Here is a 12,223-nt window from a genome sequence, read left to right as displayed (position 1 = left end):
ATGCCACGTGCACCAAAAATGTTCCTTAGTTAAAAAGATGCTTTAGAAATGGTCTAAAAGCCCTCCAACTCCTACCAAAAAGGTCCTAGATGACTTGGTAAAAGGGTGTGAGTTGGCCATCTACAATGCCAGCTTACTAGCAAGGGAAAACTGTCATCTCTGCTTAGCTATAGAGAATGACAGGCAGAAAAAGAGTTATTCTAAATGCTAGATAAGTTTTATAGAAGGTCTCTTATTTCAGGAAGCTAGGGACCTAATTTCGTCCAGAAATGAGGAGATAGAAGCAAGAGGGGGGGGTACCAGTGAAGGTGCTCCTTAAACTTTAGGTGTACCTAAACGTGCTCCACCAAGATGTTTAGAATGTAATATTCAGGAATATAAAAGAACCAGCTGTCCTACTCGTTTTGGTTTTTAGTTCCTCTAATTTAAATAACTTTTAGTTGTTGTATAGTACTTTGAAGTTGAGCAAGCATGGATTTTTTTTAAAGTTCTGCGAACCGACCGGGAACTACGAACCGACCAGGATTTACGTTAAGTGGGCGCTTGAGATGAGAGATTGGCACGCGGCGGGTGCAGGATTGTTGTGAGCACGACTAATGGAGGCTACCAATGGGACAAACGCAGGGGAACCTTGAAAAGCAAAGAGTGGAAGCAAGTTGGAAGCTGCGATAGATTGATGCGGGGAGAGCTCCCAGTCAGGTGACACTGCTCCAAGAGCTCAAGCGGAGGAACTCTTAACTCCTTCCTCACTGCCACCATCTCCCTCGCCAATCACCTCATTGCTGCTCCCTTTTGGTTCATTCCCACCGTTCATTATTCTATATCGAAAATCTGCATGAAATAATTCACCGCTTCGCCCATATAACGCCCTCGAGAGGCTATCCTTGGTACCCCGCACCTGGCCCGTCCGAATCGCAACCGCCGTTTCATCTGACCACCACCAACCCGTGCCAGACTCGACAGGTCATAGGTGATAGCGTGATCGGAATCTGGAGCTCTGAGGTCTAAAAGGTGCCCTCTCTCCTATCCTATCCGCTGTCTCTGGGCTGAGTTGTCAATTGCACCGCTAGGATGTCCCTCCCTCGAGTCTCCTACCTGGAGTCATGGGAACAGAATCAAGCGCCCTTTCGCCGCCCTCAAGATCGCGACCAGAGCCCTGCACGAGAGGCCTACGATGACGAAGACCAAGAATCGTACCATGATCTTCCTGAAGACTCCCTGGCATCGTCCTTCCCTTCTACAACCGATCTCCGCTCTTTACGGCATCCTCTGAACTTCAACCCATACGGTGGCTTAGGCTGGACCCAGGCTGCCCGAGATGGCGCGGAAGATGACCGCAATTCTTTGTCCCGAGTCTCGTCCCTCGTTTCTAAACAAGGCCAGAGGGGCCAGGCGGCGGGTGAGACGCAGACGCGGCCCGCTGAGCTGGACCAAGACAGTTGGGGACCACTGGAGACTACCGGAGCGTTTGAGGTTGGAAGCGCAAAGCGAGTTGGTAGGGATTGAGTACTCTGTTCTTTTAGTCAACTAATCTGACCCTTCGTACAGTGCAGGTAATTGTTGCAGTGATATACTGCTTCTTTGCTGCCGGTGTAGTGTTTGGTTTTGCCGCCATCAAGCCCGTGTTCATCAGAGAGGGGGTCTATAGTGACTCGTGCTCGGGAGAGGGCAATGCTTGCTACGGCCAGGAACTTCGGTACGCACTTAAACATACTCCAGGAGATGCAATGCTAATCATCGGATAGTCTTAACCTGATGTTCACGATAGCGGCCGTCGCGACTAATGTGTGCGCTTTGCCAGTTGGAACCGTTCTTGACACATACGGCCCTCGCGCCTGTGGGATAATTGGAAGCGTCTTTCTTTTCATTGGATCCCTTCTGCTTGCGCTCGCGGATCGTTTACCGTTGGATGCATACATTCCTGGGTATCTTCTGCTAGCTCTAGGAGGACCTTTTATCTTTATCCCGTCGTTCCAATTGTCGAACACCTTCCCAGCTCGGTCCGGTCTGATCCTCTCAGCATTGACAGGCGCTTTCGATGCGTCCAGTGCACTTTTCCTGATCTTCCGGCTCATCAACGAAAGGACAAATGGCTCCTTCTCGTCTCAGAAATTCTTTTTGGTCTATCTTTTGGTACCTGTGCTCATACTGATCGTGCAGCTGACGGTGATGCCAAAGACGTCGTATAAGACCGCTGGAGAGCTGGTACAACAGGCGGAAGACCACATTGTCGCAGAAGTGGCGGACCGTGTCGATGACAATATTGTTGATCGCGACGAAGGCGAGAGACAACGGAACGACCGTCGCATGCACCGCCAGAATGTTGTTAGTAAAATCCAGGACCTCCTAGCCGACGATGACAATGCATCGACGATTAGCGATCTTGGCCTGGCGTTGAACGACGGCAGAGATATCAACGAAACCAACGCAACGCATGCCTCCCCAGGGCCAAACGCACCAAATAAGCACACCACCGGCGGTGTCTGGGGCGCATTGCACGGCTACTCGGCGATACAACAGATCCGCTCTCCTTGGTTTGCGCTAATCGCCATTTTCACTGTCCTCCAAATGCTCCGCATCAACTACTTTGTCGCCTCCATCCGGCAGCAATACGAGTACCTCTTTGACTCTGTCGAACAAGCCCGCGAAATAAATGAGCTCTTCGACTTCCTCCTCCCACTAGGCGGTCTCTGCGCCGTTCCCTTCATCGGCACAATCCTCGACACAGCAAGCACGCCCTTTGTCCTCCTCGTCCTCGCATCAACAGCTACAATCATTGGTATCCTAGGCTGCATCCCTGACTCTCCCCAAGCAGCCTACGCAAATATCATCCTCTTTGTCGTGTACCGCCCATTCTACTACACCGCTGTTTCGGACTACGCAGCCAAGGTCTTCGGTTTTCACACCTTTGGCAAGGTCTACGGACTTATCATCTGCATCGCGGGTCTCGGAAACTTTGCCCAGGCCGGCCTCGACGCATTAACATTCACCATCTTCGACCGCAACCCCATTCCCGTAAACTTCATCCTCACGGGCCTTACAGCGCTAACAGGCGCAACGCTCGTCGCATTCGTTTGGCAGAAAGCATCTACCATGGCGGCGCAGGGCGCCGTTCCAGGACAGAGCTCTGGACCCACAGCGCAAGACCCTGAAATCGCCGTCGCGGTACATGACTACGATGGCGTCCAGACCAGAGACTGGGAACAACAACCCCTTCTTGAGCCCCGCGATGTACCCAGTCGACCGGCGCAACACTCGCCTTACTATGGGAGTTTGACGTCTCCTTAACCTCGCCTATCCAAATGCCACATCTTGTCTATACGAACCATACCCATCACGAAACGACATTGACTCATGCCGCTAATGGTAATTATAGCGTTCCTCTCTGTTTATGACTGACTGACTCACTTACCCCCCTTGAACGATTGACTACGATGCATGCATGTACCGACTTGATTCTTGATTGATTTGTACTTCTACTTTACTCTGTATACCCTCTCCACTACCGCACACTACACTACTATAGTACTTGCTTGGCTAGGCTAGAAATAGACTCGAAATACCTTAAGCTGTCCTTTTGAGTATAAGGAGTGAAGAGATGTAGATAAAGTAGGAATGTATCAGAGCAATTGGATAGATGACCGAGATTATTCTGTACTACTGAAGTTGGTTGTCCCTTGCTGTCGGAAATATGTATATATATTGAAACTCAATATAATGCGTGGGTCCAGTTGGAATCATAGTATACTATGCACACTGAAATATATGTACGTATGTAGCTATATAGACAGGTCGTTATGTAGATATATATATATAAACGCGTCGAATATGCGCGCGACAGAAGAACTAGAAAGCAGAATATCCTCCGCTCAAATGAAGGTATGGTGAGACTTTAAAGATGTATAAAATGCAAATGATGGAAGCGAAGCGAAACAGATAATTTGTCGTTTAGTCGTAATTCGTAGCACCTTCTCTGAATGCTCAAGTGAGCAACAAATGTAGAAGGTGTTGTTCCCGTCTGGACACGCCTGTCAAATGCAGAAATGCAATGTCTTAACCGTATTTGACTGGGATTAATCTAGTCAGGGTCACTCTGCGTGAGATATGCGGACCGTGGAGGATGTAGATGCTAAAGATCGACGGCAGACGGTCAAGGACTGAACGTTCAGCGAGGGAGTGAGTTTGAAACTCAGAAGATCGTTGTGAGACCGATCGTACCAGGCTGAAGTAAGTTTGGCCATGTTCAGGGCGCGAGGATGAACAAGCGTGTATAATCAAGTCAGAGCCCAGTTGTGTTACCGTCTGGCCATCCCTCCGGAGTAGACCAATATATGCTCCATCGGGTTGTTTAGAACATTGGTCCACGTAGTACGGGAGTAGCCGGCAATTTTTTGTTGTTGACGCGGGGTCATATGGATAAGAGCAAGTCTTGTTGATGCAGGAAAGCCGTTCATCCAACCACGAAATCGTGATTGTGTACGTTCTGCAAGTCTTCCCATAAGTCCATGCCAGGTCTGTCACAAGCCACCGGGTACCAAGCTATCAAAGCAAGGTAGCGTTTAAGGTTATTGTAGGACGTAATCCGGTTATTATGGACGACTTGCCAGAGAGTCTGGACGTACCACTCGCGGTACAGAGTATCGGTAGCCGCAATGCCACCCAACATTAAAACCCACAGCAGGACAGCCTGGGCTTGTGGTGCGTGCCAGAGTGAGATGTATGGCGCGGATCGGAGGGTATTGTGAAGGAGCTCGGCGAGTTTTGCAATGGGGGTGCTCTGTGCTGGGAGTGGGAGGATGACACCGACACTGTAGATGAAAGTGGCAAGGCGGAATATTTCGTAGACAAGATCTTGATGTCGAGGTTGCGAGGGGAAAGTGTTGTTCTGATCTTGGTAGATGGGTGCAGGAGGGAGACAGACAAAGTTGTAGTGAACAAAGTTGCGTTGGTCGGCGAGGAGGCTGGGATCATAGCTCATTTTGCCTTGGACGCAGTGGTCAACCAAGGCGGTGTAAGTGTTCATGGCGCAGATAACTTCGGCGAGACTGCGAGGAAGGCCGAGGTGCTGGAAGTGTGCATGGTATTGATCTACAGCGGCTGTTGTGTAACCAAGAAGCTCCTGCATTGTCATACCTTTGCGACTCGTTTCAAGAAAGACGAAGGGGAACACCGTGCGGGAGAGAAATGTGGTAGAGGTGACTAGGTCGGAACTTTGTCCATATTAGCAATAGCCACAAATTGTAGCAATTGAAGACTTACAAGGATATGATCGAGGCCAAACCAGGGAGTTCGATCTTGTCAATTCCACCTCTTAGATTGACCATCTTTATCAAACCACCAATGTGAACGAGGTTGGGTGGAAGACTCCCGTATACGTCAAGCCACTGCAGTCGCTGCATCGGCGCAGTGAAAGGAGTGCTCTTGAGAGCGGTCGGATTATCAAGAGCCTTGTTATGTGCCATGCAGACTACACTAAAGATCATGGCATCACAGACAGCACGACTTGGGTGGCCCATCTCCCGGCTGACCATCTTGATAGTTTCCATCTCAACGGTCTCGAGTAGACGTTGGTGCCGGCCGTTGAATATGTGCCTGGGGATCCAACTGTTCAGTGCTTGGACACGCATGTGTGAAAGCCCGCCGTACAGAAAGGCAGTAAACAAAGTCGGGTCGGATAAAGACATTGGAAACCAGGATTGCATGTTCGTCCCTGAAGGACCAGGAGTAAGACCAGGCCAGAGGCATGACAAGCCTAGTGAAGTTAGTTAATGGTCGAGGACAGCCAAAAAGAATACACTTACAGTATTCCTCCGAAATCCGAACAATCTCTGGTTCAAATTGGGTGCAGTAGGCTCGAAATGGGTCGAGGCGACCAGCGCCTACGGCTTCGATGTACTCCCCAGAGTGAGGAGGACTAGGGGTGTCGGAGTTAATTACGCCACACTGACAGCCCTCTGGCCCATCGCATCCCGCGTGGCATATTTCTAGATTCGTAGAGAAAATAGTGCGAGGGGGAAGAACAGCCACAGTCAGCTCCGATTGCGAAGTTGGTGGTGCGGTACATATAGGTATCGCAGTGTGTGAAGAGCTCGAGATGCACGACTCGGGCGAGGCGCGCGAAGATGAAGATGAAGCAGGTGATAAAGACGAAGAGGTGGCTGTAGAAGGAAGGTACAAATCGTCAGAGTCGACGTCAAAGCCCTGCGAGACAGCAAGCGCATCGCTGGTCTCAGCGGAAGCCACAAGCGCAGGAGCCGTCTGGGGGTCGACAACAACAGCGGAACCAGCAGCACGATCCTTGGTTTGGGTTGAAATCCATTTGCCGACGTGGGCGCGAACCATACGTTTGATATTCAATCGTTCTGTTTCGGAGGCAGGCCGCGCATTGACAAAATGAATGGCATCCTTTTTACGCCCGGAGGCGTCCTTTTTGGGGGGCATTTCCTGCTCGTTGTCGAAGCTTTCACCATACACGAACTCCGTCAAGAGAAGAGGAACGAACTCGGACGGTAGATTGATGCCAAGAGCGGCATCCTGTTCTCAGCAAGAGAAGGGGGAAGAAGGTCGAGGTGAGGGCGAACGAGGACGAGAAGAAGCGAAAGCGACGGGGAGGGGCAGAGGACGGTCGTGTTAATATCGAGGAACAGTCGATAGCCGAAGTGGCACAGGGGCAGGCATTGCGAGAGGGCGAGAAGATGGAGAGAGGAAGAGAAGACTTGACAAGGTAAAGGTTCCTTTGGGTCGGATTCTGCACGCCAGCAGCAGGAACCTCTGCAGAATTGTTGGTCTGTAAATACCGTAATTTCAGTCCCTGCGCTGATCCTTCTCCATCGGCTGAGGCGGCCGGACGTCAGCAGTACCTGCAGGAGTGTTCTCAGTAGTTTGATAGTAGGGGAAATAACATAGTTTGTTATCAATATAGATAGCAGGAATTATACCACCAATTCCATTCATAAGCTACAGCTATAGTGGTGGTTAGTCTGGGAGCAGCGAGCGACGATACAGTAATACCACGGTTCGCCAGTGGCACCACAGGCCACACCCGCTGCCAACACGGCACGACAGGCCCCACAGACTATCAAAACGGGCCCTCCAGACGACGGCGTCACATTACCGCCCGTACAGCTTTGTACGTACTAACCATTCTGCGCTCGAACGCTCGGTCCAGATTTGGTGCTGGCTCGGCCTTTTATTGGCGTCAGGCACGCTTTTCATAAACATCGCTGTCAATACTCGCTCGACTATACTCTTTGTCTCAGATGACGCTTCATTCTCGTCGAAAGAATCATGGTCAGGTACAGTACGTGTCGCTAAATGAAGAACAAACAGAATGAAACAGCTAATCCAGCTCGATTAGAGGATACTTGCCTCCTTCTCCAGTGATCGGATCGTGAAACTTCTCTAGCGCCCCCTCGACCGCCGCCATGTACCCAAGCACCTTCTCCTCTTGCCATCTTCTGCCGACCACCTGCACGGCAGTCGGAAGCCCCGCCATCTTAGTTGCATCATAGTGTTTCCAGGCTCCCCATGCAAGCGTGTGATTGGCGCCCAGCTGCTTCAGAACGGTCTTGTACGGAGCCGCAAGTGCGTCCTTCTTAGGATCAACGTGTGACACCGGTAGCACACCAGCGCAATAGTCCAACAGATTCCAGAGGAAAGTGTACCCGCAGGACGAGACGGCATCTTTCATTGCTCTGTGTGGAAGAGCTGGTGTCGCGTTGACTGGACACAGGATAAAGTCGTACTGCTGAGACTCCGCGTCCCACCAAGCGTGCCAGGTTGATCGGAAAGCCTCGCGCTTAGCAACCAGCTTCCATTGGTTGGCTGAGCTCTTTGGTCCAAAGCCCCGGATTAACGTCGCCCATTTCTCGTCACGACGAATATACCGCACAAACAGGTAGTAAAGGTACCGCAGAGGGCTTGGCAGATTGGCAATCGCAGACAGCTGGGCGGCACCGGGATCAGACGGCTCAAAGCTGTAGAAATGAGAGTTGAATGTTTCACAGCCATCCGAGTTCAACAACTGAGAGGCAAGACTGAACCCAGTGAAAGGGTCAGCATTTGCTGGAGGCGTGATCTCAACCACCTCGTGACCAGCCGCGGAGAGAGCAGCGGCCGTGGTGGCAACAGCGCGTTGGATAGCAGGGGTTGGAGGAATAACACCTGTCGGATGTAAGAGTGTGCTTTTTTTTATTATTATGGATTGACGGGGATTGTGTTACCGTCGCTTGCCATCAGGCCAACCCTCAAGGGCTTGCTTTTAGCCTCACTTTCCTCCTCGCTCCTCCAAGCAATGGGGTGAACAGTGTAATCGTACTTCCACGGCTGCATACCGATGATTGATCGCGTAAAGTACGTTAGATCATTCAATGTGCGAGCCATGGGACTGAAGACACTAGGGACGCCCTCTTGGCCAGCCATACTGGTGTTGACTCCATTCTTGGGCCAGCGACCAGTACTGCAGCGGAGGGAATAAATTCCACTCCAGGCAGCAGGAACACGAACGGAACCTGCAACATCTGAACCAATACCGATTCGACCACCAAGAGCGAGCAAAGCGCCCTCTCCGCCTGTCGAGCCACCAGGAGAATACTGCGGGACATGAGGGTTGAGGCAGGTACCCCAGACAGGATTAGCCGACTCAAAGGACAAAAGAGTCACCGGGAGAGCCGTCTTCGCATAAGGTACCGCTCCTGTAGAGTGTCAGCATCCACTTCCCAACCCAGAAACAGGCGGATACCAACCCGCATCTTTCAAAAGTTTCACCATCGGTCCGTCCTCCGCATACGGCTTCCCCGCGAGACGGGAGTAACCCAGTGTAATGTCAAAGCCCTTGACCTGGATCGAGTCTTTCAGCGAGATGGGTATTCCAGCCAGCGGACCTTTGAGGTTTGCTTCGGTCTGGGCCCAGACTTCAGCCTCTGGAAGCAGCATTTCGGTGATACAGTTTGTCTTATCCTGCGCCTTCACGGCCACCTTGCCGTACGTTTTGAGGACATCGGTGGGAGAAAGCGTGCCTTCCTGGACATCTTGTACAAGCTCGTCAATCGGCTTGGTTATTATTGTTTTATCTGACAGTGTAAGAGGGGCATGGTACTCCGGAGCCAAGGAAGCGAATCGCGTAGCGCGCTCCTGTCGCTTGATGCTCCTAGGTAGGTATCCGTTAGCGACAATAAAGCTTCGATCTCTCTGAAGAACTTACCGGACATTGCGATAGGTAAAGTAGTCAAATGGCGGCAGCATCTTGTCTCTTGTGTACACACAAATGAGGGGTTGGAGGGCGAACCCAAAGACCACAGGGAGGCTTTACCTTAAGTATGTGGAGGAGATGCGGAGAGATCGATAAGTCAGACCCGCAGATAAGCGGCCTCGGCAGTCAACGGCCAGATCTTGAAGTACAGAACCAATTGTCAGTTCAAAGATTATGTTTTTAGTTCATGGACTGTGAGTAACAGAAACTAGAAGAGTATTTTGTTCTTGAACTCTGATCATCAGTTACCCGCAAAGTTCAGCCAAATTGGTTGAACTCCTAGATCCGCGGTGCCCAAAACGGCAGGTCCTCGCGGTCACGCGTTGAGAAGCAGCTTCGGTTGGGGTAACCTTGCCAGCTCCATCACCTCTACTCAAGCTATCACAGCAATCTACGCCTACCGTTACCTGCTATTCATCTTTGGACGGACATTGTCGCGTGAGACTTTGTGAGCATCATCATATTGGTCTTGAGTTTCTTTATAACCAAGGTCGTCACCGAGACCAGCTCGCTGCGACGCCTGCTATACACCCTCCCCACCCTTGACCAACCGGGATGTCTCCAATGCAGTAACACAGTTTCTCCGCCATAACGCCGTATATAACACCCAAAGTCAGACCAAAGTACCATCACGGAGCAACTGATTCTCCCGCCGGATCCCCTCGCAACCAGTTATGCGCACAAAACCACCAAATAGCGAATGCAATACCGGCGATGAGAATCGAGATCGATACACATATTGCGAAGCCGCACCAGACGCTCTTTCTTCGTTTCCGTCGTTGCTTGTGGAGCCAGTCGTCACTGTCAATGTTAGTCACGGACAAACGGCTAGTGGGAGGTGCTTGACGTACGACCATATTGACGGTTGCTTCTCCTCTTGGGGTGTCTTTATCTCATCGTCGAGGTGTACGGCGCGTGAGAAGCGCTTCCAGAAGAACGGATCGCGAACGAGGGCCATCGTAAGTGTATGTTCGGTCATTCGAGTTGACACGACGCGTTCCAGCTCACTCGAATCGCGTGCTTGAAGTCTCCAAGACTTCGATGAAGAGAGCGTCCTCGTATAGAGACGACTGGGAGAGGCGTTTTCAAGTAATGAAACAACGGATCGGAGACGACGTCGAAAATTGGTGAAACTCAACGATAGAGTCGAGGGTTGAAGCAGGGAGTAAGTGAATTGCACGACGCGCCCATCTCTATCTCCCAGCCTCCGTATGTCGAGAATTTGACGCCAAAATTGTGGGAAAGCGGTTGGGGGCAGCTAGCATTATTATGCAGCACGACCAGGGAAGTCCGAGAATGCGAGGGCATCTGCACGCTCCCTACATACCAGCCTACCAGACACAGTATGGACACATTCTAGGCTCAACTAGAGTCAGTTTGAGACTCTAGAGACCCACTATTGCCTGCATATGCATGTCAGTCTCAGTATCTTACAAGTTGTCTTAGCCTTGCCGGTGCGAGGCTGCAGGGTTGGAGGCAAGGCATTGAGCTCTCATATATCAACGCCTAACGTCGCGCGGTGTCCACGACTTCTGAAGGACTGTCGTCCTCATTTCCAAAACGCCCATTTTCGAAAGAAAGTGTCAGCATAGTTGACTGAAGTCATCCTTGGTCACATACATTCCACGGCAACATCAAATCCCCAACCGAAATAACTAGTTACCTTTCATTCATTAATCATCAAAGACACATTATACATCACGGCATATACATCAGGTATGTAAGTCATAATTTCATCAAAAAGCCACCCAGAATTGTCGTCGCACGTCGCACATTCGAACCACAGCACACCGTCATCAACCCCAGATTCGTGAGAGCAGAACCCCGGAACATTCCAAACCTCCATCACCCCACCATTTATGGCAATGGCATCTCAAGCGCAGTCTCAAGCAACATAAACCCTCCTCGGCCTCTTCACATCGCTTCTAGTCCGACCGACACTACTCCTCCTGCCATATCCCTTCTCCGAATAAATCGGGCTTCGTCTTCTCCGTCGTCGGTGATGAGTCGTCGCTTCATTAGCGGGATACCCATCGCTCCTGGTATAAAGCGGCGCGCCCGTCTTTTCGGCCTCGTGGATAGCCGAGGTCGTCATACATGTGCGCCAGAGCCAGATGAGAAGGAGTGTACCAGCGATCGAGCCAATTACAATACCCGCAATTGCACCGCCGGAGATTGTACTTGGGCAGTCACAGCCGCTGTCATTCGTTGACTGACGGGGCGTGAGTATGCGGTTGGGGCTCTCGGATGAGAGGGACTCGAAGGGGGAGAAGGCAATTGGAGCCTGGAGTCGTGGTTAGTATGCGCCCGTTATGTTCTTACAATGTACTGTATAGGCAATGAAAGGTAAGATGGTCCCGTGGTTCAGCCGACCGTGGACAGACAGAGACAGGTTCACATTCCACGGTCGGCGTGGAGCGAAGAAGCGACAAACCATGGACGGACGCAAGGCAGATAAGTAAGACAGGAACATACCATATCGAATATTGATTCGGCACTCGACCCTGCGGCTATATCGAGGCTCAAGCCAAAAAACAACCCGCAATCCGCCTGCCAACGAAGCAAAACAAGACAAGCAGTAGGCAAAAATATTACCTGCAGCCCGAATCTTCAGACTAAAGCAAGACAGACGGAACAAAAAAAAGGACTCGATCGAAAATTCGCGGGGCTGGCGCAGATATACCCCGTCCCTCTGGCTGTGACTGGTACTGACAATGGGCCCTTCCCGCGCAGTCTCACTCTGACGTCAATGCCACGGACGGCGGACGGCCCAGCCTCCTCACCGTCCATTGACCATTGACCATTCATGTTAAATGACCATTGAGCGATTGGAACTGACCTGATCTTCCGAGCCCCGGCCAGTCGATCTTGTTTGAATCGAGGTGCCGAGGGTATTATTGATTCGTAAGTTGTGCATTATTTTCAGGTTTTGGGCGGAGGGGTGGTGAGATTTACTTTACTTTGTACCTCGTA

At 51.1% G+C, this 12,223-nt stretch overlaps 4 protein-coding genes across 4 annotated transcripts; 1 reads left to right on the top strand and 3 right to left on the bottom strand.

The window, feature by feature from the left end:
• The first annotated feature begins 460 nt into the window (after positions 1-460).
• Positions 461-3,556, top strand: BDV14DRAFT_181006 (putative MFS transporter Fmp42). The gene is made up of 3 exons (XM_073769990.1): positions 461-1,495; positions 1,549-1,696; positions 1,746-3,556. Exons 1-3 carry the CDS (start codon positions 1,072-1,074, stop codon positions 3,286-3,288), a joined length of 2,115 nt encoding a protein of 704 aa, XP_073624239.1. The 5' UTR covers positions 461-1,071; the 3' UTR covers positions 3,289-3,556.
• Positions 3,557-4,169: 613 nt separating this feature from the next.
• On the bottom strand, positions 4,170-6,975 carry BDV14DRAFT_128690 (uncharacterized protein). Its single transcript, XM_073766048.1, has 3 exons — positions 5,802-6,975; positions 5,260-5,752; positions 4,170-5,210 (listed from the first exon to the last, which is right to left on the bottom strand). Exons 1-3 carry the CDS (start codon positions 6,439-6,441, stop codon positions 4,451-4,453), a joined length of 1,893 nt encoding a protein of 630 aa, XP_073624238.1. The 5' UTR covers positions 6,442-6,975; the 3' UTR covers positions 4,170-4,450.
• An 80-nt stretch (positions 6,976-7,055) lies between these two features.
• On the bottom strand, positions 7,056-9,280 carry BDV14DRAFT_181001 (putative acetamidase). Its single transcript, XM_073769989.1, has 4 exons — positions 9,203-9,280; positions 8,745-9,148; positions 8,223-8,693; positions 7,056-8,163 (listed from the first exon to the last, which is right to left on the bottom strand). The coding sequence occupies exons 1-4, from the start codon at positions 9,241-9,243 to the stop codon at positions 7,340-7,342; spliced, it is 1,740 nt and encodes a 579-aa protein (XP_073624237.1). The 5' UTR covers positions 9,244-9,280; the 3' UTR covers positions 7,056-7,339.
• A 599-nt stretch (positions 9,281-9,879) lies between these two features.
• Positions 9,880-10,208, bottom strand: BDV14DRAFT_203984 (uncharacterized protein; the record flags this gene model as incomplete). The annotated part of the gene is made up of 2 exons (XM_073774412.1): positions 9,880-10,051; positions 10,102-10,208. 2 exons carry the CDS (start codon positions 10,206-10,208, stop codon positions 9,880-9,882), a joined length of 279 nt encoding a protein of 92 aa, XP_073624236.1.
• Between the last annotated feature and the right edge of the window lie 2,015 nt (positions 10,209-12,223).

Source organism: Aspergillus stella-maris (assembly GCF_047715825.1).
Source record: "Aspergillus stella-maris strain CBS 113639 unplaced genomic scaffold BDV14scaffold_67, whole genome shotgun sequence".
Lineage (NCBI taxonomy): Eukaryota > Fungi > Ascomycota > Eurotiomycetes > Eurotiales > Aspergillaceae > Aspergillus > Aspergillus stella-maris.
The sequence above is the reverse complement of the archived record's forward strand: the minus strand, read 5'-3'. Positions and strand labels throughout refer to the sequence as shown.